Source organism: Stylophora pistillata, chromosome 1 (assembly GCF_964205215.1).
Source record: "Stylophora pistillata chromosome 1, jaStyPist1.2, whole genome shotgun sequence".
Taxonomy (NCBI): Eukaryota; Metazoa; Cnidaria; class Anthozoa; order Scleractinia; family Pocilloporidae; genus Stylophora; species Stylophora pistillata.
This window is the reverse complement of record NC_142519.1, coordinates 20,016,149-20,041,268: the sequence shown is the minus strand read 5'-3', so window position 1 is coordinate 20,041,268 and position 25,120 is coordinate 20,016,149. Positions and strand designations below refer to the sequence as shown.

General features: G+C 39.7%; 3 protein-coding genes across 6 annotated transcripts; all 3 read right to left on the bottom strand.

The window, feature by feature from the left end:
• Positions 1 to 314: 314 nt before the first annotated feature.
• Positions 315 to 5,170, bottom strand: LOC111340193 (uncharacterized). 2 transcript variants are annotated; one of them, XM_022946988.2, is made up of 3 exons: positions 5,026 to 5,170; positions 3,044 to 3,761; positions 315 to 2,656 (listed from the first exon to the last, which is right to left on the bottom strand). In XM_022946988.2, the coding sequence occupies exons 2-3, from the start codon at positions 3,747 to 3,749 to the stop codon at positions 897 to 899; spliced, it is 2,466 nt and encodes an 821-aa protein (XP_022802723.2). In that variant the 5' UTR covers positions 3,750 to 3,761; positions 5,026 to 5,170; the 3' UTR covers positions 315 to 896. The 2 variants fall into 2 exon arrangements, with proteins under 2 accessions (XP_022802723.2, XP_088599030.1); XM_088742904.1 differs by lacking the exon at positions 5,026 to 5,170 and adding an exon at positions 4,441 to 4,602.
• Positions 5,171 to 5,541: 371 nt separating this feature from the next.
• On the bottom strand, positions 5,542 to 12,934 carry LOC111340199 (uncharacterized). Its single transcript, XM_022946995.2, has 3 exons — positions 12,741 to 12,934; positions 9,397 to 10,084; positions 5,542 to 8,502 (listed from the first exon to the last, which is right to left on the bottom strand). Exons 2-3 carry the CDS (start codon positions 10,070 to 10,072, stop codon positions 6,776 to 6,778), a joined length of 2,403 nt encoding a protein of 800 aa, XP_022802730.2. The 5' UTR covers positions 10,073 to 10,084; positions 12,741 to 12,934; the 3' UTR covers positions 5,542 to 6,775.
• A 1,363-nt stretch (positions 12,935 to 14,297) lies between these two features.
• Positions 14,298 to 24,639, bottom strand: LOC111340200 (E3 ubiquitin-protein ligase TRIM71-like). Of its 3 annotated transcripts, XM_088742908.1 has the most exons (4): positions 24,370 to 24,639; positions 22,712 to 22,796; positions 20,911 to 21,608; positions 14,298 to 16,495 (listed from the first exon to the last, which is right to left on the bottom strand). In XM_088742908.1, exons 3-4 carry the CDS (start codon positions 21,599 to 21,601, stop codon positions 14,724 to 14,726), a joined length of 2,463 nt encoding a protein of 820 aa, XP_088599034.1. In that variant the 5' UTR covers positions 21,602 to 21,608; positions 22,712 to 22,796; positions 24,370 to 24,639; the 3' UTR covers positions 14,298 to 14,723. The 3 variants fall into 3 exon arrangements, with proteins under 3 accessions (XP_088599034.1, XP_088599038.1, XP_088599042.1); XM_088742912.1 differs by lacking the exon at positions 22,712 to 22,796; XM_088742916.1 differs by lacking the exon at positions 22,712 to 22,796 and having other exon boundaries at positions 20,911 to 21,209.
• Positions 24,640 to 25,120: the final 481 nt, after the last annotated feature.

The window sequence follows — 25,120 nt, the reverse complement described above, 5'->3', positions numbered from 1 at the left end:
GAAGTTTGTGGCCGGACGGAGAAGTGATATATTGTGAAGGAGATAAAGGTCGCCAGAAAGCCGATTACAAGAACTTGCTTTTCACAAGAGCTGACCGGGAAAAGGAATGGCTCTTGTTGCAATGGATATTTAGTTAAGTCGTTTCATAGTAAATTCCTCGGCTGCAAGAATGTCAGGTGTGTCCATAATTAACTATGGTGTGTCTAAGCGTTTTTCGTCCCGTTTTCTAACCTTGACTACTCTGGTAAGGTCTCATTTCAGTGTTTTCTCCTGTTCAGACAAATTTTCTACAGCCTTAGGAATGACTCAAAATATCGTGGCACACCATACACATCTATAATTATTCATGTTTTTCATCAGCGCAGGAGGAAAGTATGGACGCGGCATGGACTTTGTAATCGTTCAATCAGGAATGAGGCTGTAATGCCCGGTCGAAAAGGAAACTCGCGAGAAAAATTATTGATTTGCCTATCAGTTTAAAAAAAATATAAATTAACTGATTTTGGTGATGAGAAAGGAAGATATGCGTCCAAATTTATACAGAGATTACGAACCGAACATATCTGAGACTCAACCACCTGGAAAAACAGGGGCGTTCCTCCAAATTAACGCAATTCATGGATAACAGAAAAAAAGATATGAACATAAACATTACAAAGAATTGTAGCTTGGAAATGAAAGTGTTAAACTCATCAATTTACGGCTAAAGTTCATCTGTACAAGCAATGGAGTTTTTCCACTGAAGGAAATGTTTTTTTTTCAGGGAAGAAAGAACACTCCTAAGAAATTGGCCTCTACTTTGTCTACGAAACTTATACAAGACTTGTTAAACTGACATGTTAACTACAAGCATCACCAACATGCCAGTTTGCACAGGTCTTTAAACAGCTAGAATGTCATTCCAAAACATGAACACAGTTCTCGGTTGGATCAGTGATAAATAACTGTCCCTTCTTTGACATGGCAATAGACCACGGCGTCACATTCAACTGGTCTTCAGCATGGACATACTCCCCATCCAGTGTAAATACTTGTAGGTGTTTGCTTTCGTAGTCACAGACTACCAAATTTTTATACTTGTCGACAACTAAGCCAAAAGGGCCACTTAAATGTCTGACTCGAGGCCCCTCCATTCCAATGTTATAGCTGAACACTCCTTCCTTATTAAAAACCTTGACACACCCAAGGCCATCGTAGCTCGCAAAAAATCTGTCCTGGTGGAAAATAGCAAACCACGGAGCCTCATCACAGTCTGGAGCACTGAAACACTGTATCAATTTAGCACCGTCAGGGGAGAGGACCTTGACTGAATTGTCACCATTGTCACACACAACCATTTGATTGTCACATGTAATAGACAACGCCCAGGGTGACTTTAACTGCTCATTGATAATGTGTGTTATAAAATGAAAATCTTCAGAGAACATAGAAATCTGACCTGAATGCACAACGGCCACTTCACCATACCTGGTAAATGCGACAGAGAACGGTTCGTGGAATCTTTTCTGACCAAATTCACTCAAAAACTGGCCATCTGAGGTAAAAAGTTGAATTCTGTTATTTTGACAGTCTGCAACTGCAATTTTTCCTGTCTTATCACACACTGCAATATCAAAGGGATCGTCAATTTGACCTTGACCTTTTCCGCTTGAGCCGAATTTTAACACGTGTCTGTATCGGTGAGGATATACTTGAACACCCCAGGGACTACCAGTCAGCGGCTGACTGTTCACCGCTATCGTCACGTGGTGTTTCCCGGTACAAGTTGGCGTGAAAGTCACAATATATTTACCGTCTTGCTTGTTGGTGATTATCTTGTCTAAGTCTTCCCCTAACGGTGTCTTGATATTAACAGTAACTGCGTCATTCTTGTAATAACACACCTTCCCTTCAAAATCTTTCGTTGTTATCGCAAAATCGCCTTTTCTACCAACCTCTGCGCATTCTAAACCAATTCCTTCGGCCACCGACTTCAAAGAATTCGCAGAACTAACGATAACTTGTCCTAGAATCGTTTGCATGATTTTCTGAACAGCTTCATCGTTTGACAAATAACTAACGTGGGATGGCATACAGACGTTCAAATGAGTGTTTAGAAGACTTTTACAACGTTCCACAACAGTCTGATGTGTTTGAAGAATTTCTATACTGTTGTTTCTCCTCAAAATGTTTTCGCAGTGTTCTGCATAGCCTTTAAGCTGAGCGCTGAACAGTTGATAGCGTTCTTGCTGTAAAGCATGACTTTTGTCTTGTTCTTCCTCAATCTTATCTAAGTCTTCCAATACAGCCTTTTCGTGTTCCCTTACAACCCGAATAACGTCTTCTGCAGTCTTTTGCACGCAGATGCGTGCTGTTGAGATGTCGTGTCGTACGATGTTCCACAAGTCGGACAACCTTTTCGTTCGGTTTTCACAGACGCCAATCTCTGTTTTTAGGCAATGGAGAACATCGAACATCTGGGCCTTTTGTTCCTCAGCGACTTGTTGTATTTTAACGCTGGTGTGATTAAAATGAGGAATAAGTTTGCTCCGGTGACAAATACAGATCTCACATTCTCGACAGTAAAATTGAAGTGGTTCGTTCTCGTGATATCTTTCTTCACAAAAACCGGGTCTGTTTGTCCCCCCGGCTTCTTCCACCTTTAACTCTTTCATTCCTAAAACAAACAAATGGCTATGGTTACTACGAATGTCACTGAAAATAGATCTGCGATTTCAGGGTCACTTCACAAGTCTCAACAACGATGGAAAAGTCTAGCAAATGAAAATCTTACATTAAGGAGATGCGATTATGTTTGCATCCAAGTTTGTGATTATTAGACTGAGTAAACAGTGGACCAGATCATCAGAATCAATGCAGTTTTCCATTGGGTGTTACAGGTAATTCAGGTCTTTATTACTTTTCTACTGGTTCCACCCTATCCAACTGATTGGTCGCAAACTTAATCCCACTTGGCTACTCGTACTTTCGGTTTACGACAGTTTCAGTCCATCACTCTCTTCTTGCGAGTAAATTAAAAAAAAAAACAGGAATGAAAACAAACCTTCGTTATCCAGTTGCATCTTTGGAGTTAAGGTCGGTGATTTTAAATCATCCAGCTTCTTCATGACTGTTTCAATCCCGCTTCCGATTTCATCCAATTTATCTTTCAAGTTGTCTTCATCTTTTTTCCACTGGCTGAGAAGTTTTTTGTAATGTTCCTCAACTTCAGGGTCCATGCACTCAACTTCAAGATTGTCAATGGCTGCCTTGTATTTAGCTCCACCCAATCTCACCAGAGTGTCCCGGATGTCACTCCAGCATGCATTGAAAGTCGAAGCATCAACTGAGGCACACTCAGCATGACCGTACACATTATTTCTGTAATATTTAACACGAGCGATATCAGCTTCACGACTCACATCTGTTACAGCAGGGAGTGTATCCCAGCCTCCTACGGGAGAAGATAAGCAGCAAATGTTTCGAAGCAGAACCATCAAAAGCGTGATATCAAAGTCTCTTGAAGACACTGAGGATGGAATAACAGGAAAAAGCTTTCCCCATTGCGTTGCGTTTATAATCTTTCTTGTTCTCAGTGACTGTAACTTGGTTTTGTTGCCCGTTAAAACTGTGTGAAGATTGGCAGGGGGATGGATGGCATCGAATATGTCTCGGAGGGCCTGGGTACCAGCATCAACCAGCAGACGACACAAGCGGGCGTAGTTAGTAGTCTCCTTAGTGGATGAAACTGTCGGTGCTGCGGTGGCCATGAGAAGAACCGGCTGGATAAAAATAATAGAACTGGATTAGTAAATATTTAGAATATAGCACACGTATCACTTCTTTCGATCAGAAAAGGCTCACTTCAAAGGTGATGATTTATGGGTGCAGTCAAAACTGATGATTTCGATGGGTATCAAGCGGAAAAGTAAGCTTTGTATCGTATCAAATCTATTTGTGTGCACCTTATCGAAGAGATTACATTCAATGATATTTTTTTTTCTGTTTCATACATAAGTTGGGATTGTTTTGGTTTTACTTCTCCACTCTGTGAAATTGGTATAAGCAACATTCCTCTTGCAACTGTCTGGCACAGTGGCTTTGTTATTATTCTTGGCTTTTGCATAGTGTCACAAAATCCATTCCAAAATGTATAATGATAGAACAAACAACCACATGAAAATAGACCTAAAGGAAATTTTTCAGCGTGATAACTGTTTTCGTTTGTAAATGTGTAGTTTTTGAGCTTAAGTTGCGCGACACACATTAAAATGGTGGCCGAGAAAGCTGTCGTGTTTGGAAAAGTACAATTTTTTTCTGTGTACGCATGACCTCTCATTTGAGCAGTCAGAGCACAGATGTGTTTAGTTGCATAGTACCAGATGTTTGCACTACATTTTTGTCAGTGTGGACCAAAAATAGCCTCCTAACAGTGAGAATAAAAAAAGAAAAAAGCCTTACAAAATTCCAGCCTCTTTCTGCCCACATGCCCACTTTTAAGCTTTACCCCGCTCTGAAAAAGTAGACGTCCGTAGACCATGTGTAACACAACGAACCGGAAGTATGATTTCTCTATAAGGTTAATCAACCGTTGGGGCATTTGGCTCATCGTTCATCGCCAGCAGTGATTGCCAGTTTCTCTGAGAACTCAAGGTTTGAATTTGGTAACGACCATAACAAAGGTTTTTGGTCTAAGTGTAACTGTAGACGAGGTCGAAATGAGGTGTAGGTCAAAGCCACTAAATATTTGGCTGAAGCGACGAGTAAACTAAGCTTTCTCGTTGCTCGAGATACCTCAGTGAAGGTTAAAAGCACTCGTCAGGCATTTCTAATGATTTCCGATTAAGTTAAAGGGGTACAGCTAAGGTCGCTGTTTGATTTAAAAAGACAAAAGGGAAATATAAGCTAAACCGTTTACGTAAGGCGACAGATGTGCGACTAAATCTAAAGGAATTGAAGTTATCACTCTTAGCACTACTCACAGCTGTTTTGGATAAGGAGAATAGAAAACCTTATATCTACGTAAAAACAAATTGAAGTACACACCTGCGATCTCAGGAAATCTAGCAAACGAATCAAAGAAACTATGAGATGATCAACCCGCCATTCTTAAGGACTTATTGAACTGATAGTAACGAAATCGAAAGAACATCCACGTTACTCAAGGGTCATATTTTGTTTCGTTCCCAGACTCTCAAAGACATGCTCTAAAATGGTCCAAGTCTTCCCAAGGTCACGAAGCTCGTCACGAAACGTAACCTGCGCAAATCAGTACAAAGATATTCTATGATATTTGCAACAGACGAGGCCGATCCTTTGGAAATACAGACCTAACAACCGGTCTGTTAACCTTTTGCAAAAATATTTCATGCACTTCGATTTAACAATTACACTATTTGGATAACTTGGCATGAGAATTTCTTATCAGTAACAGCTGATCACGTTTACACTTTTATCCTTTCCTCGTTCATCGCTTGCCCCGGGATGAGCTAATCTGCCAAAAGCAGCCAACTCAATCCCCTCCCGTTAAGAGTACAAGAATTCAAGACAAAATTCGCTGTGTAAGTTTAACCTTCTTCTATTAATATCTTGAGATATTTTAAAATATTACCTATTTAAATTATACCTTACAGCATCCCAAGAAAACGTAAAAAAAAAAAGAAAAGATTACTCGAAGTTTACAATCAATCTTTGTACATTTGATTGAATTTCTATAAATTCTGTTGGTTAGATCCGCTAAGATATGGTTCCTTTGATTTGCCAAGCGGCCAGTTCTTGCAAAGATAATATAGCACTACCCAATTAATACTATTCCCTTAACAGCTGCTAAAAGCTGATCAATACCGAAAAAATTTCACAGCTAAACGAATACTCGTTTTCAGTTTTTTTCTCTCCCATTTACTGTCGTCTAAAATCGAATATATATCAAAGACCTTCATCAAAAGTCTACCATAGAATATATTTCCTTATACGGACTTTCGAATTTGATTGATCCAGAAGCTTGCATTTACGGTGGCATCATCAGGTCTACATTCAAAGGGAAGTCAGTTTTCTTTTTCATATTGTTAGTAACTGACCGCTGTTCTGAACAGACCGCTGTTCTTACCCAGGCCCAATGAATATAGATCCCGGTTTATCAATTTTGAAATACTATGCTTAGACTTTTCAGATAGTTAGTCGTGCGCAATCTGTTTTGCTCTCCGGCCCATCATTTACTATCTCTGTTACTTCTTGAATTATTTTTATACATCTTCAGAGTTGACCTACTCGACCAACCTTGTATGTATTTTAAGGTTTTAAGACCTTTCAATAACAGTTTTAAGTTCTATCTGTTCATCTGTCTATTTTTTCAATTGTTTCTCACGCAGAGCGGTAAAGCTGTAGGAATCAGCTGCCAAATACAAGCAAATATACGAGGAAATAAAGCCTATTAAAACATTGCCGTCATTAATTCACTGAATTGACAGTGAGCGAAATAAGCCAAACGAAGGTCTAAAAGGAGGGTTAGCCCGCCGACCACCGCTTAAGGAAAGCAAACAGTCTCGATAAAAGGATAAAAACATAAACACTTTATGCATGAATCAAAGGTCTTTCACGAATACTTTCCTTTATTATTGTGATCCTGCCTATGTACTAGCTGTCTGGCAATTGACAACGGGCTAGTCTCGATTTCTTTTAATTGGCTTTGAAAGTTGACTTGTGGAGGCGGCTTTATCCCTCGACAATTATGGGCCAATAAAACGGTTGTGAGTCACTTTTTCTACAAGATTATCGTCTCTCAAATTTACCTTGTCCTTCACTGTAAGACATGAATACAGTTTTGGGTAAAGTCTGTTACAAAAAGCTGCCCAGTCGATGATGCAGCTACTGTTCCTGGGCAGTCCGGTCCATCTACTGAGTTGACAAACTTTCCATCCAGTGTGAACACGAGCAGCCTGTGGTTACTGGGGTCACACACGATCAAGTTGTGGAACTTATCAATGGTTATTCCCGTGGGATAACTCATTTGTCCGTCACCAGAGCCCATGCCACCAATGCTGTACTTAAACACTCCATCCTTGTTGAACACTTTGACCACGTGATTCAAGCCGTAACAAACGAAGAACATCTCTTGGTGGTTAACAGCGAACCATGGGGGATCATTCACCTGAAGATCTTTGAAGGGCATTATCACCGGTTTTGTACCGTCAGGGGAGAGGACATGTACTTTGTTATCGCTCCAGTCACACACGATTAGATTCCCATCACCGCTGACAGACAAGAATCTTGGATCTTTTGCGTGTTTTTGGGAAACTTTTGTAAGACTGTCATCATTTTTGTGGAACAAATAAATCTCGGCGCTAGCGATGATGACGATATCACCAGACTTGGTAAATCCAACGGAAGTGGGGGAATTGAGTTCCTTTCTACCACAGCCAGATTTACTAATCTCTTTGGTGTACTCTCCATCGGGACTGAACAGTTGTACTCTGTTGTTCTTGCCATCAGCAACGGCTACTTCTCCTGTCTGTTCGTTGATTGCAATGTCACAGGGTCCATCAAATTCTCCTTTGGCTTTACCAGCTGACCCGAAAGCTGATTGTGACATAATTTTGTATTGATGCGGAGTCACGTGAACACGCCAGGGACTATCCGGAAGGGGTTTGCCATTGACAGCGATCGATACTTCATGTTGTCCGTCACAATTAGGTGTATAGGACACGGTGTACGAACCATTTTCACTGTTTTCAATGTTAGTGGACAGGTCCTCTCCAAGTGGAGTCTGGATTTTCACTGTTATCTTATCGTCTGCGTTGTAAACCTGCTTTTTATCTAAACTCTGAGTCAGGATTTCAAGGTAAGATTCTCTTCTGACTTCTGCCTCTTGCAGACCTTGTCCCTCTGCCATTGAGTAGAAAGTCGTTGAATCGTTGCCAGTGACGACTCGGCCCAGTGTTGCGTGTTTAATGCGTTGAATCTCTTCTTCGTTCTTCTCGTACCTGACATTCGGTGCCGGTTCGTAGTGATGACTTTTTTCATAATCGCAGAGATCTTTGTAGTATTCATTAACATTTTCACAAGTCTCTAAAATGTCATCATCATTGTTTCCGTTTAAGGTAGCTTGCAATTCTTCTGCTTTGCTCTTTAACCTCTCGTGGTACTCCGATAACAACTGTCTGCGTTTTTTGCTAACGCGTTCTGCTTCTTCTTCTATATATTTCAAACTGTTCTCCATATCCTTCTTGTGATCCTGTAGTGTATGTATGAGAGGTTCAACAGTCTTCTTTACAGTTTCTCGGGTTGTTCCAATGTCTCTTTGACATCGTTTCAACTGCTCCTCTTCCTCCTCTATGTTGCTCTTACAATCGCGAATTTTTTCTTCCATTTTCCTCAAAGCTTCTTTTATCATAGGCTTTTGCTTCTTTGCAGCCTGTCGTTTATTCTCTATGATGTGATCAGTGTGTTTACTTTGCATCTCCTTAGAAGAAATGCAAACCTTGCAGTCCTTACAGTAGTGATCAAGAGGTGGTGGCTCGACGGGTTCTAAATATGAAAATGAATACAAAAATAAAGCCCAGATTTCGGCTACAGGTCCTTATCCAAAATTTTCAAACTCAAGATATGATTGATTGGCTTCAGTGAAGGATTTATATATTATACTTATATCTCCTCTCAGAAATGTTAAGAATTGCTGCAAAAATCTGTTTGCATGTGATAAAGACATTAGCACTTACATTAAAAGCTGGTGTAGTACTATCAATATCTGATAAAAAGTTACTGTGGGAGGGGTTTTGTTTTCTTTTTAGCTTGTAAAATGTTTGGGGAGGAAAAGTAATCGGCCCGTAACTTCGAGTATGAACCTCGAACTCGGTTATCAAGTACGAGGCATTTACTATCGTGAAAAAGTCTTTGAGTTAATCCATTCACCCTTTCGATAAGCTTATCCAGTTTAAAGTTTAGCGTTTCTAATAGTTGTTTTGAAATGTTACAAAGCTGCGAGTGTTTTTTTTCCGCGTACGCTCAAGATAAACAGAATCGAGGCAAATTCTACAAGCAGATTTTTAAACCAATTCGGCTATAGCGAAATTGACGATGAATTAAAGAAAAACTTTGTCATAAGTTGATAAGATTTACAAGGTTAGAAAAATATAAATGCTTAACATCTGACGGAAATCAACCAACGCAACTAGCAACATCTCTTTTTTGAAGAGTAGGCCAACAATGTAGGGTTTTCTGGCGTTCCCTACTGGGAGAAAAGGAGTGCATTTACCCCGATCCAGTAACGATATGTACCGATAAAGCTTACTTGAATGAAGATATGATGAGTAAATAGTTAGTTTTATTGTTTCTCTATGACATTTTTTCGCTGTTGGTCATTTACGTCATGTGAATTGCGACGGATTACGAGGAATAAATTAAAACTCAAACTGTACTAACTTTCCCTTTTAGACAAATCATCCAGCCGTTTGACGACATTCTTCACTTCGCTGCCAATCTCATTCAGTTGATCCTTCACGTTTTCTTCATCTTTCATCCACTGACTGAGAAGTTTTTTGTAATGATCTTCAACTTCAGGGTCCATACACTTAGTTTTAAGATTGTCAATGTCTGCTTTGTATTTCGGTCCACCCAGTCTCACAAGAGCGTCCCGGATGTCAGACCAGTATTGGTTGAAGTCCGCTTCATCAACAGAAGTACGCTCAGCATGAGCGTACACGGTGTTTCTGTAATATTTCACCCGAGCTATATCTGCTGCAGGGCTTGTGTCTGATTCGGGAGGAAGGTTGTCCCATCCATTCGAGGGTTGAGTTAAGCCGCAGATATTTCGAAATAGAACAGCTAAAAGTGAAATATCAAAAGTTTCTGACGATACTGATTTAGGGTCAGAAGGAAACAGCTTATCCCATTGAGCTAGATATAAAATTTTTTTCTTTTTCAGATCCTCCAGCACTGATTTGTTTTTCGCCAAAACTTCGTGAAGCTTTCCTGGGTGATGGATAACATTGAATTGATCTCGGACGGCCTGGTTTCCAATATCCACCAGTAAATGACACAAGCGCGCATAGTTGGTTGATTCCTTGGTGGATGAAGTTTGAGGTGTTGTACAAGCCATGAGGAAAAGTTGCTACAAGGAGAACAAAGCCAGATTTAGACAAAGATTTCAGAAATATAATCGGTAGCTATGGATAGGTAAGATAAGGATATCACTTTGAAAATGAAATTGCCATGCGAACTAAATTTAGTTTCTTTATCGGCAAGAGCGCCCACGCATGCTTGGCTGCCTTAATTGATTGACATGGATTTCTACTTGCTAATTATTATTATCGATGATGAGTAACTTCTCATTAACTGAAGTACAAGGGCCGTACTGGGGATTATTGGCCTGAGGTCTTACTAAATCTAATTAAATCATCGACAGTATTTGAGGCTGAATTCAAATATATTTTCAAAATTGAGCAAAACAAAAACAAAGCGCAACAAACTGTCCGACGTATTATTCACATGATTTTAATAACAGATGAAAATGAAATCACTACCTTGCACTTTCTGCCAACGTAGAGGAAGTTTTTGATAAAATTTTTCATCTAAAATAAACATCACAAACAAAGGTCTTCGCAATTCCTCTTACTTTTACACCTAGGTACCCCGTCAGTGAGATCGTATCTTTGAAGTGCTTTTTTTTTTTTTTTTCTCGAACACATTGCATTTGGTATTAACGATTTAACATCATACTGCGATGATATTTGATGAGCTATTCTTGACAATGTACAATTCGAGTACACTCGTTTATGCCTTTGGATAAGTTCCAAGTAGCCTGGCTCTTCCTGCTTAGCGGATCATCATCAAGAGTATTTATAAAAAAAAAAAAAATCAACTAAAAGGTGATGGTCTTCAGAAAGTTCAAATAGCGCCAATTTTTAGAGGATCTCAATGGGGTGATGTAGCTTTTACGGCTAACGTTTAAAAGTTTGGCCAATTTACGGCTAACGGTTAATAGCTTTCCATTGTTGTCACCAGATATTTATTTTACATTTAACTTTTTTTTACAGCTCACGGTCAAAATTTGTAAATTTTACGCCTAGCGGCTTATTTTTTGGCTGTTTTATGGCTAACTTTAACGGTTAACCCAATTAATTGACCCTCTTTCTAGCTTTCGCTGATTCTGTTTTTAAATGAAATCCGCTTGATATTTTTTTTATCCGATTGTTTTTGTTAATCGTTGCGTTTAATTCACCATTTGAGAATCTGATAACTTTGACCATAAATGTGTACCTGCCATAATACAGGTGAAGATACTGAGAGATGGCACATGTAGTGATTAAGATTTTGCGATAACCGTTTATAGCCAAAATGTTGGGGCTAGCGCCATGATTTGCTGTGTCTACTTAAGAAGTGCACGTCATCATCTTATTAAGCTTCGGTGTTACTTTCAACACCTAAAATTAATTTGGATTCTTTCTGTCTTATGCCCAGCTTAGAGGCTTGGCTTAGGTTGAAGCTCCCGTTGTACTTCGAAGAACAGAATTGATAGGGGAAAGGGATGGGTAAGGATTTCCTTACGTCAATCACTCTTTGAAGGGATTGTCATGTTGTTCAATTTTCCTCCAATCTTGAGTTCAGTGCAAAACCTTATGCAAGCTTGGTTTGTTCAGCTTTTCCCCTGAGATCTTGTAACAAGCAAAACTAGTACAACATTTTTCTTAATTCGAGCGAAAGAGAAGTCCCCACATTCTAATTATTGGGCGGAAATGCGAGCAAACGAGAGTCATTGGGTGAAAACTAAAAAGGAAAGTGCTGTTCTTGACGATCGATCGTGTTTGCATCATTAAAGATCTTTTTGCTTGGGCTTATCTTTGACTCTTTCGATCAAAAACTGATTGAAAACTATCAAGTGGATTCATTTAATATCTATTCATTAATTTGAGGTCTTTGGCAAGATTTAATTATAAGGCATACTGATTATGTGGAGTTTTTTAAAGTTGATTTTATCAAAAGTTCTCGTGAAAGAAAATGATGTGTAAGGCACGTGTACGTTGTTATCACAATTCGTGCCAAACGAAAAAGAAAATGATCATAGACAAAGACTGAAAAGTTTAATGTTGCTGGAATTAGGAAGTTGTTATTTTTTTAAGACTACTCCATCAACTTCATCCTCAATATTATTGTATGTTAAACACTATAAAAGAGTTAACTTGGATTGCATCATGTGTCAAACTCGAAGACTGTAGGCACGCCATTAACTGGCTCCTTTAAAACACTGTAGCAGGAATCAGGCGGCGTGAAACGAAATGCTTGACGTGCACACTTTACATTTGCACTTGGCGAAGTTATAATAAAATGTTGAACACGCTACACGAACTGATCGATCAACATGCCAACAGGTTGTCTTTACCGAGTTGTGAGTGCCGCAGGTTGAATAAGAAAAACTTGAAAGATGCAGTTGTTGTCGAATATTAGCTTTGATGCGCTACGGTATTAATAACTTTCGTTCAATTCCGTTGCGACACACGAACGACTGTAAAAGAGTCGTTTCGCGTGCTACTCTAGCTAAATCCTAAGGAGGCTACTTATTGACGGAACTGATAGACTATACCGCTCACTTTTGAGAGTTTACTCTAAATATTATTCAGTTTACAGAGTCGAATAGGAATAGCAGAAACAAGTATGAAATAAACTGATCCGGCGGAGGTTTCTAATCAATAAAGCAATTCTTTTTGTAAAGAGACCGGTATAGTCTGCTAGATCCGTTTTTCGGTGAGCGCACTAGTCGTAAGACAAACCTTAGATGTCCAAAGTTTGACAAAAGATTCCTGAACAGCGAAAGTTGGATACCCGTCGATCAGTTGGAGCAATTCGGAGAAAGAACGGGCTGACTCAACGGGAACTCATAAATAGAGTCTGACAGGAAGTGCGAATGGGTCGAATGACACTCGTAGCAAATCAGTAATCGCACGTTTGCTTCTCTTTTGAAAGCAAAAGTTGCCTTGTTTATAACATTTGATAGAAACTGAAATCCAAAAGCAAGTAATGTTTTCAAAATAACAACGGCTTCCCATGAATAAGTCAAAACTTTTCATTTCAAATAAAATAGTAGGGCAAATCAAATGGGAATAGGTTTTCATAAGATCAACGCTTTTGAGATAAGAAAATAATTTTTCAGCAGAACTATAACAAAATTCTCCAACGTGATTGGTCATCACCAGCCCGATTTGAGCACTAATAAGATGGTGTACGCGTCGTGCTTGTAATTGGACAGTGTACTTCAGTGTAATAGGACAGTTAAGGTGATTCCTCAGTATTGTACTGCGCATTCTGTGCTGCGTATAAAAATCACTTAATCAGGCGAATAAGCGCGCGTACATTCCGAGAACATGGTACTGTTTTTCAGTCAATGGACCAGGTAAAAAGGTACGATGGTCCGTAGCTCTTAAACGAGCTCAGTGATCTATATTATTTATTGCATAGTTTTGGTGAATAAGGGCCTGTTCGCACTAAGCGAAATTTTGTTTGTTTTGCAAAAAAATCTGTCAACGCGAAACCATTTTCGGTGCGAACGATTTTTTTGACGCACCAAAAATTTTCGCAAGAGCCACCAAACTTCAAAGATGCCGGCCGTCAACTACTTTTGGAGGCCTACAATTTTTTGAGGGGCGAGAAAATCTATTGTCACTTGACAGATACCCCTCAACTGGCGTTAGTAAGTTGTCGAATGACTCCCTCTCCCCATTCTCAAATGTCTAAGGAAAAAAGGCTGAAAGGAAGTTACGATTTCATACCAGGATTCTACAGGTCGACGGTGGCGTCGACGTTTGTTGAGCGACTGAGTTAGTCTCCATGATTGGTAAAAGCCGAATCCTTCCCAACAAAACCAAAAGTAATTGTTGACAAGCCACAATCAGGTTTTGCATGGCAAGCAAACAGCAAAGAAGGGCGATTAAAACATTTCCCGGGAGCATTTTGCTTTGCGATCAGTCCTTGACCAGAAATGTCATAAAAGAAAACGCACTGTCACGAAATCTCGGTATCTTTTTCGATTGCTTGACGTTTGTGGTTACCCAAATAATTCGCACGTCTCAAGTGCGAACGCTATTGCAAAAACAGTGTAGTGCGAACAGGGTCCAAATTACCCCTTTAAAATTGGGTAAATTAAAAAAATAAAGGGTCATCAAAGGGGAAAAAGATCATGATGACTAAAAGCGTTCACTAAGCCCGTTACTCGATGATGCAAATTATAACCTTGGAAGCAACGACTCGAGGAACAGTTTGAGCCGATGTCGTTTAAAAATTTCGTGATTTTTCTACAAATTATGTGTGAAACTGTTTCATACGCTCAAGACTTCTATCTATCAAGTATTTTTTAATTGTTACTTTAAAAACCCTAGCTTCCAACTACCGTAAAATGTACCGTAAAACGACAAAATAACGCGCGTGAATAGGGCCAGTACAGACATAGATGGGATAAGTTTGGCCCTTCATATCTCTTAAACATGCACGGTTACCTAACTTTTTTAAATTGTATTTTACGAAAAAGGCATTTGTGAAAACAAATCGGACTTTCCCATGCCGATGAAAGAGTGGCCTGCCAGTGCGGAGAAAGCCTTTTCGTCTTTTGCTCGGATCAAATCAGTGTTGAAAAGGGCTTTGGCTGAGGTCAGAAGAGAAAAAAGGTGTGGATTATAAATTTTGTATCAGAAAAACCAACTGTAGAGATTCTCGAAGCCAACAAAAACTACTTTTTGGCCTTTAAAGCTTCCGGTTGGCAGTTACTCAAAGGTTACGACGGTTTTCTTGTTGAGATCAGCAATGAAAAGCCATGGCCATCGAATATTTGGGCTGACTGCAATACACCAGGGACAGTCCAAATTTCTGTTGCCAGCCACGTTTAAAAATGTTCCATCCAGTTTGAATACCTTCAAGGTTTTGTTTTCTTCGTCACAAACCACCAGGTTGTTATAGGCATCAACAACGAGTCCACGAGGCTTACTCAGTTGTCCTTCATCTGAATTTTCAACGCCGATATTATATAGAAAATCACCGTCCTTATTAAATGTTTTAACACAACCAGCTGTAGGGTAAGATACGAAAAACATGTCTTGATGAAAAACAGCTTCCCATGGAGAGTCATCACTGTCCGGTACACTAAAGGAATGTAACAATTCTGTCCCATCTGGGGAGAGAACCTTGACAGACTTGTCACCTGTGTCACACACCACCATGCGACCATCACAAGCAAAAGTCAACGAAAATGGGAACTTAAGATCTTTGTTGTTGATGCACTCCTTGAATTTACCACTGACATTAAAACAATGTATAGAACCAGAAGCAGTGACCAGCACGTCACTAGAATGGTTGAATGCAACTGAGGTGGGATCTATTAGTTCTGATCCATTTAGACCAAAGTCAGCTATGTGGTCCCCCCATGTGCTAAATAGTCGCAGTCTTTGTTTCTTTCGATCTGCTACTGCCAAATTCCCTGTCTTACTGTCTATTGCAATAGCGTAAGGTTCCCTGAATTGTCCTTTTCTACTTAGCTGGAAATTACAGGAGAATCTATACCGGTGTGGAGCCACATCTACCCTCCATGGGCTACAAGGAAGAGGTTGATCGTTAACAAAAACTGTTACCTCATGCTCTCCATCGCGATCTGGTGTGTATCTGATCCTGTATGTCCCACGTGACATCCAGTCATCAATCTTGTTGGCGAGATCCCTCTCTGCCGCACCCCGAACTTCCACTTTAATCTTATCGATTTTATGGTAACACTGTTTTCCATCTGAATCCATTGTATTGATGTCAAACATCTTTGTACATCCAGCTTCAGCTGTTGTTAAGTCCGCATAACCTTTCACATATGACCTTTGTGGATCAGTGTTACTTACGAGGACTTTACCCGGATCTGCACATGTCAAGTTCTTAACGTAATTCGTGTCTTTAAGATAGAGAACATGGCAAGGCTTATAAATGTCCATTTTTGTTGCTCTCAGAACACCTTTAGACCTTTCGATTTCCGCCTGTTGCAATTGTAGAGTCTCGACGGTGGTGTCTCTTCGTAAAATTTCATTGCAATTTCTCACAAAACGCTTTGATTCGTTTACAGATGCTTCGAAACGTTCCACTTCTATTTTATAATCTCTTTGTTGTGCTTCTTCAATAACATCCAATTTGGCCACAGTGGACTTCTCGTGCTCTTTTAAAACACGGACGAGTTCTTCAACAGTTGTTCGTACACTATTTCGAGCTGCAGAAATTTTTCGTTTGCTTATTGCAAAAGCATTTTTTGTTTTTGCGATTTGTGTCTCGAGCTCAGAAATTTGCATATTCATTTGTTCTACAGTCTCTTTCATTTTCAGCTTCTCTTCCTCGGCGGCCTGTTGGATATTTACCTTGGTGTGCTGAGTGTGACGAGTCTCCCCACACGTGTCGCAAATGGAAACTTTACAATTCTTACAATAGTGATTCAGAGGTTTGGTCTCATGCCCTTTCTCTGTACACATCCCACAGCTCTCCAACAGCTCTTTCGACACGATACACTCGCCTGGTGAAAACGCAAATAAAAAATTCAAGTGAGGAAGACTTTCCTCTTCTTTTTTTGAAACATTAACGCACAGAGTTTTGATGCTGCGAATAGGTTTTCTTGGCGGACACGTGAAGGTTTAAAACGAGTTAAGTGGGAACTCTAATTTGCAAATTTTTCAAACACAAGAAAACACTCTCTGTCTGTCTCCCTCTCCCTCTCTGTGTGTCTCCCTCTCTGTGTGTCTCCCTCTCCCCGCCTCTGTCTCTGCCTCATCAGATTGCTCATTAGTGGAGTGGGAACCCATTTTCATGGGATCCCATAAATCAACAACAAAGGAAGCCACAAAGGTTGCTAGTGAAACTACTGATTAATATATTTAATACAATACAAACAAACAAAGACAAGAAAACACGCTCTCTGTCTGTCTGTGTCTCCCTCTCCCCGCCTCTGTCTCTCGTCTCTCTCACTGACTGACTGACTGACTGAATAACTGACTGACTGACTGACTGACTGAATGACTGACGGACTGACTGAATGACTGACTGACTGACTGACTGACTGAATGACTGACTGAATGACTGACTCACTGAATGACTGACTGACTGACTGACTGACTGACTGAATGACTGACGGACTGACTGAATGACTGACTGACTGACTGAATGACTGACTGACTGACTGAATGACTGACTGAATGACTGACTGAATGACTGACTCACTGAATGACTGACTGACTGACTGACTGACTGAATAACTGCCTGACTGACTGACTGAATGACTGACTGACTGAATGACTGACTGACTGACTGTGTGACTGACTGACTGAATGACTGACTGACTGAATGACTGACTGACTGACTGACTGACTGAATGACTGACTGAGTAACTGACTGACTGACTGAATGACTGACTGAAAGACTGACTGACTGACTGACTGAATGACTGACTGAGTAACTGACTGACTGACTGAATGACTGACTGACTGACTGAATGACTGACTGACTGACTGAATGACTGACTGAATGACTGACTGAATGACTGACTCACTGAATGACTGACTGACTGACTGACTGACTGAATAACTGCCTGACTGACTGACTGAATGACTGACTGACTGAATGACTGACTGACTGACTGTGTGACTGACTGACTGAATGACTGACTGACTGAATGACTGACTGACTGACTGACTGAATGACTGACTGAGTAACTGACTGACTGACTGAATGACTGACTGAAAGACTGACTGACTGACTGAATGACTGACTGATTGACTGACCGACTGAGTGACTGACTGAATGACTGACTGACTGACTGACTGACTGACTGAATGACTGACTGACTGACTGACTGACTTCCCCACCCCTCACCCAATAACAAATGAGCACAAAGGACTTATAGCTATAAATGCACCATGTGAGTTAATGATAGGCTGTTTCAAGTAAAAAAAAATAACTAACTTCAAGAATTAATGGTGAGTATGGCTTGCTTTAGAGAACTATGTGATATCTATACTGAAAAACAGGCAACCACAGTGAGGAGAACCAGGTGAGAACGTAAAAAGATCGCGAGTGTTCCTTGCTGGAAAAGAAGAGGGTACACCTATTTTCAGCCGTGTGCTGTACTGTAGTACTACTCCAGTTCTACGAGGTACACTTTAATTGTGAACTAAACATGTACAAGCGACTTAGTACATTATTAAGAGCGTGTCTCTGTAATTTCCGACCACTCGGAATTGGTCCAAAAATAAATTTTCCCTTAAACTTTGCATGTGGATGAGGAAACCATTGCCTTTCATCGGAACAAAAGTAGTTTCCCTCAGATTTCAAAAGTTTTTTATTTTTTAACAATTTTCTGCACGTAGGTCAAATTGTGAAATTGACATAATTTGTGTGCACAAAATGAGCAATCTTTATTAGGATCTCACGCTGTCAAAAATGATTCAATACGAGATATATTCTGGAATACAACAGTTTAATACATCAACTTTCCAAGTGTGATCACAAAGGTAGAGTATCTGGATAAATGTATACACTGTCGTTACGTCAAATACGCCACTACTTGACTAAGCCGAAAAGTGGTACTTTTTAAAATTGCAATTTCTCAGTACTGGGACAAAACTAGATATCAGGAGTTACACACACTCAACAATCGTGCATGAGAACACTATATTCTTTGAAAATATCCATGGCTATTATCGCAGGAAAAAAATAAAGTGAAGGAGAAATGTGTGATTTTCACATACCTGTACGGCGCTGCTTTCGGTAATTTGCATTCGTAATTATCCACAATGAATCACAAAATAATCGCAGATGAACAGCTCAGTGCACTTACTAATACTGTAGAATGTCTGTAAGTCAGGTTTTATTGTCCGAAGGTTCAAGGATTCCAAGGATTTCTTTCCGGGTGCGAGTCTGTAGGAATTTAGGGCATTCATTGTGAATGACGATTCAGCGGCACCGAGTATTTGTATACTAGCACTGTAATCCTGTGCATCTTCCAAACATTGAAAGTGTCATAGATACCGGGGTGTTTCAAACCAATGTGCGCATGGATAGAGTTTAGAAGCTCTACTTCATCTTCAAATTCTTTCCATTAAACTTCCGCTGCCTCTTCTTCTGAAGGTGTTGAATATTTTAAAGAAAGCCAGATAGAAAGCTTCTTCTCCAGGCTGGCGTCCACTCGAAAACATTCAACACCTTCAGAAGAGGAGGAGGCAGCGGGAGTTGAATGGAAAGAATTTGAAGATGAAGTAGAGCTTCTAAACTCTATCCATGTGCACATTGGTTTGAAACACCCCATTATCTATGACACTTTCAATGTTTGTGAATATGCTACTCAGCGAAAACTCCTGAAACTGAATAATACAATTCTCAAGGAAATTCTTGATTATTATGAGAGAAAAAAAGACTTTGTTGCAAAGATAGAAGAACTGGTCACAGAATGCAGTTGTCTGCAATGACTGCCCCTCCACCCCCCCCCCCCTCCTCCCCCGGCCTGCGGCTGTCTAGATTCTCATGCAATCGAAGCCACAGACTGTTTATCAAAGAGAAGAATGTCACGATGAATGTTACTCGATTCTTATAAATGACCGGCAAATTTGGAACAGTCTACAACACAACTTGCATTCGGATGGAGCTGTGTATTTTAGGGGATACTGTTCTCAGCATGGCTTTAAAGTTGGAAGATGGACAGGATTACAGTGCTAGTATACAGATACTCGGTGCCGCTGAATCGTCACTCACAATGAATGACCTAAATTCCTATAGACTCGCACCCGGAAAGAAATCCTTGGAATCCTTGGACCTTCGGACAATAAAACCCGACTTACAGACATTCTACAGTATTAGTAAGTGCACTTAGCTGCTCATTTGCGATTATTTTGTGATTCATTGTGGATAATTACGAATGCAAATTACCGAAAGCAGCGCCGTACAGGTATGTGAAAATCACACATTTCTACTTCGCTTTATTTTTTTCCTGCGATAATAGCCATGGATATTTTTACGGAATATAGTGCTCTCATGCACGGTTGTTGAGTGTGTGTAACTCCTGATGTCTAGTTTTGTCCCAGTACGGATAAATCGCAATTTAAAAAGTACCACTTTTCGGCTTAGTCAAGTAGTGGCATATTTGACGTAACGACAGTGTATACATTTATCCAGATACTCTACCTTTGTGATCACACTTGGAAAGTTGATGTATTAAACTCTTGTGTTCTAGAATGTCTCTCGTATTGAATAATCTTTGACAGCGTGAGATCCTAATAAAGATTGCTCATCTTGTGCACACAAATTATGTCAATTTCACGATTTTACCTTCGTGCGGAAAATTGTTAAAAAATAAAAAACTTTTGTAATCTGAGGGAAACGACTTTTGTTCCGATAATAGGCAATGGTTTCCTTATCCACATGCAAAGTTTAAGGGAAGATTTATTTTTGAAACAATTTCGAGTGGTCGGAAATTACAGAGACACGCTCTTAATTACAAGAACAACTGTTGTCTTAGTGAGCTTTTTACAGGTGGTCGTCCTTCTCTTTTTAGGACAAAGTGGACCACTGAGATATCTAGTTTTGAACGTGCAAAAATAATGTAAAAAGTAAAACAAGGTCAGCATTTTGAAGTTTCTTGTGCGTGCCTTGTTGGGCTATCTATCCAGCGACACTATACTGTTACCCTATTCTACCTGACTGAAAACCCAGTGAAGAAAAAAGTTAAAGCTGATGTTTGAAAACAAACCTGAACCAATCATGTATCTGAAAATCACATGCTATGAACGTATATTAACGAAATTTAAGTAACTAAAACTACAGAAAATACTCTTTCCTCTTTGCTCTCTTTTCAGTTGGTCTTTTACGTCGTTACAAATCGTAGACGACTGCCATACAAGCTTTGAAGAGGCAAAAATCTTGTGAAACTAACGCTTCACTAACCTTCGGTTACAGATTCCTTCCTTTGAGACATGGTTAATGGTTTGATATCATCCAGTCTTTTGATGACTTCATCCAGTTTATCTATAACGTTTTCTTCATCTTTCTTCCACTGGCTGAGAGCTTCTTTGTAGTGATATTCATTTTCAGGGTCCATGCACTCAGTTTCAAGCTTGTCAATGGTTGATTTGTACCGAGTTGCACCTCCAAGTCTCAATAAAGTGTCCCGGATGTCGCGCCAGTATGTGTTGAACGTCGGATCATCAACTGAGGCGCACTTAGCATGGCCATACACAGTGTTTCTGTAATATTTAACACGAGCGATATCAGCTTCGCGACTCACATCTGTTACGGCAGGAAGTGTATCCCAGCCTGCTGCGGGAGATGGTAAGCTACATAAGTTTCGTAGCAGGATCATCAAAAGGGTGATATCGAAATTTTCAGATGAAACTGAGGAAGGATTGGTTGGAAAGAGCTTTCTCCACTGAGTCGCGTTTAGAACTTTTCTTGTTCTCAGTGGCATTAATATCGTCGCTTTGTTTGCTGCTAAAACTATGTGAAGATTTGCTGGTGGATGGATGGCATCAAATGTGTCTCTGAGGACCTGGGTGGCAACATCAATCAGCAGACGACACAAGCGAGCGTAGTTTGTGGTCTCCCTTGTCGAAAAACCTGTTGGTGCTGCGTTAGCCATAGGAAACCTAAGGCAGAGAAGAAACCTCTTTGCCTCATAGTATGACTACGTAGTCATACTATGAGGTTTACGTATGGACTTAAAACTTACTCACTCGTTCGTCTTGTCGATAATTCATTGTACGTGTTAGACAACTAATTTTAGCATCACAACTTGGATTAAACGCGCGTTATACCCTGCCTCCCCCTCTTAATAGCGCGACTTTGGGTACAGAAGCAAACCAGCTCCTGTTCATATATCTGGGTTGGGGTGCATGCAGACATTTTCGCCTGAGCACAAGGAGTTATCAACAACTGTAATTCGAAATGATGTCTTTTGCGTGGTCGAGCCATACGCTTAAATGATCAAGGTGATTTTTACTTTTCGTTCCCCCATCATCGAAATACACCTCTGTAGACCTTAAAAACGAATAGCAACCGAGGAGAATACTCAACTGGAAATAACACGGCTTCAAAGTCTTAATATCGACGATGCCAATTTCAGATATGGAAAATGTTTTTCCCGCCATGTAGCGATTTTAATCCTTGTCTTCAATTTGTTTTTCGCGTATTTGGCGGCCAATTAACCACGTTTTGAGGTTTTACAGGCCTCACTGGATTTTACCTTTCTTTTTGTCACGCAATTACCTCGTGAGTTATTTCGCCCCTGGTTTAGTCCCGTGCATCTTATTAGGCAGAATTTTAACGCATAGTTAAATTCATTTCTTGCTTGAGCAACAATTTTAAGGATCAATTTGGTCATCATTCGAATTTTTCGATTTCTTTTTAACTGGCCATCAATTTATTTGTCTTCATACCTCGTCTTGTGTCTGTTGTTATCGCGTTTACTATAATTTACTTAAGTTAAGTTTAATTTTAGCACCCCGGATTTGATAATCAAATGGTACGGGTACGTAACGCACTGTATGGGAAGGAGATGGCAAAAGGTTTTTTTTTTTTAAAGTTCTTACCACTTAATTGAAGTATTAAAGCAAACCATGAGGTTGCCCTAAGGAGATTTTGATGAGCTATAGGGCTTGCTTGACCAGGCCCTCTACAAAATGAGAATTAAAGTAAAATCGGAAGGATTCCACCACCAGCACCACGGATAAGCGCCTTTTCAAAGTCTTACCTCGGTCAGATTTGTTTCACCTGTGAATAGCCTTCGAGTGAAGTATTTATTTTGGTATGTTTCGACAAATGCAAATCAGTACAGCCTATAAGAAAAATGGTAGGGCAAAAGATTCACTTCCAAAAATCCAAGAAGTTGTGAGATCTGTTCGTAAATAAGACAAATTTTCATTCTCCACGTGTTAAAAAAAGGTCCACAATTTGTAAATTTATACAAAGCTTTCTCTTTTAACAGTAAATGAGCTTCCTCGCCCGGAAATAAAGAATAATAGATATTCACATATAGATATTGTAAATATTTTCTGGCCAGTCAATCACTCCTTTAGTCAATCGAGTTACTAGTTTTGAATAATTTCCTCTCATTTTCACGGTTTTAAATATTCTCGTACATAATGTATCAAATAAGCTGATTACAACACAAGACCTCAATTCGTGAACCCATTAGACTAAATAAAACAGCTGAATAAAGAGGAAGAAGGCTACTGTGTTTGTTTATGAAACAAATCACAACTCATCTCACTGAGAAGCTTCAGTCATAACAAATTAAAGCCGCCATTTTGTTAAATTGCTTGATATGCGGAGTGAGGTCGAGCAATGTAATCGATTCGTACCCGAGAAGCATGCCGTGTAAACATGCGGTTGCAGGATTGGTGTTTAACATCAGTGCATGACGATTATGTTCAAACAGCAAAATTCAAGAACGTCTTGGCCTACAGATGAGGCTATGCACGGTAGAGTGCTGGGAGATTTCTCAACTTGTAACAGATTTTTAGGTTGGAGTGTAAACACGACGTTAAAACGGTTTCATTATAGACTAGAGACTGAGTTCGAATCCAGAAACATGAGTGAAATTATAGTGTCATGGACACCAGCTCAATACAGATACTTAGGACTTCAAAGGCGAGGGAGGACGAAAAGATTGTAAATAGTTATTTGATCAAGGTGTAAGTCTCACGTTGTTTATCAAAGTTGATTGGGTCTAAGACAGAACTAAAACGTTTGCTTTGTCCAGCGAAGACTGTCATGTCCAAATATAACATTGTTCGAACGATAAACTGACTGGACTCTATATTACGAGTAGATTGTGGTTGAAATTTCTTAATTATAATAACACCAAATTCGAAATGAACGTTACGAGAGGTGCCATTCGATTTTCTCAGTAACCGTACTTAGCTATTTAAACTAAGTGATATTTGTCTGAAATAAGTGATTCAAAGAGACAATTTATAGCTATGGCTGAAACAATTTAGCCTACGAATGGTGCCGGCAAAGAAAGATGAAAGAACGTCCACAGTAATTGGTGGTAATGTGTCAGGAGAAGGTTCACTCTCTTGAAACTGATAGATAAGCTTTAAATGCCATGCGACCTTGTCGCAGGCTGATTATAAACGACGAATTCAACACGAATCCTGATGAAATAAATGAAATCCGAAGGACCACGGACATCAGCATTACAGAAATGCTCAGTACTTCGAGGGTAAGCGAGAACACGAACTAAATGAAAATAATTTGGTCATATTTAGCATCGATTTAGCACCACGGCGCTTAAGTCTTAAAGAGTTGATCGAACTTCACGACAGCACTATAAGGTTTTATTTGAGAGATAACTCATTCATTTCAAAAATAATATTTGGGGGTGTAAAAAGAAATATATCAAACCTGCAAATCACAATTGTCCTATGAGCACTAATTCAAACTCCAGATTCGGTGAATTCGAAGCTCTCCTCGCACAGGAAGTTATTCGCTCTGTACAATAGTAGTTACATAAGGTTTCCCTTCTAATTTAACAACAACGGCGCGTTCCACAAAGAAACGAGTAAACTTTGGATGAACTTCTTTGATGAAGTAAACGTTAGGTATTCGTCTTCGAGGAAATAATTTACGCATAGTAATTTAGCAAATTCGAACCTAGCTTAGTTTTATCTCTTGTGTCACATGCTGTCGACTGGATTACCCAGAACTACCCAGTGGGGAAGTGTTTGTACTTAAAGATTTTGAAGTAAAAAAGGCGGAAAAAAGTTACGCCAAGATTAAGAAAAGTAGGTTTTTATTAAGAAATGTGTCCCAAGGAATTAAAATCAACCAAGAAAGGAAGGAAATAGAACTACATCTCCAAGCTTTGCTTAGTGGCGGAGGACCTTTCACCACCTCACCAGTGCTGGTTCATGTTAGGTTTGTAACAAGGCTTGACCTGGTGTGCTTATTGGTTGGTTAGAAGTGCCGATCGCTAGGCAACCAATTGTCACGCTAACTCAGCCTAATCGCATATATGATCGTATCTTGTCACACAAGGACAGGACATGTCTAACACAGTTGTGATAACGCCTTAAACTTTGTTGTACTTGTTAAAACAATCTAACTTTTTGCCATACGCAGATATGGCCATTGCCATCGTATACTTAAGTGACCT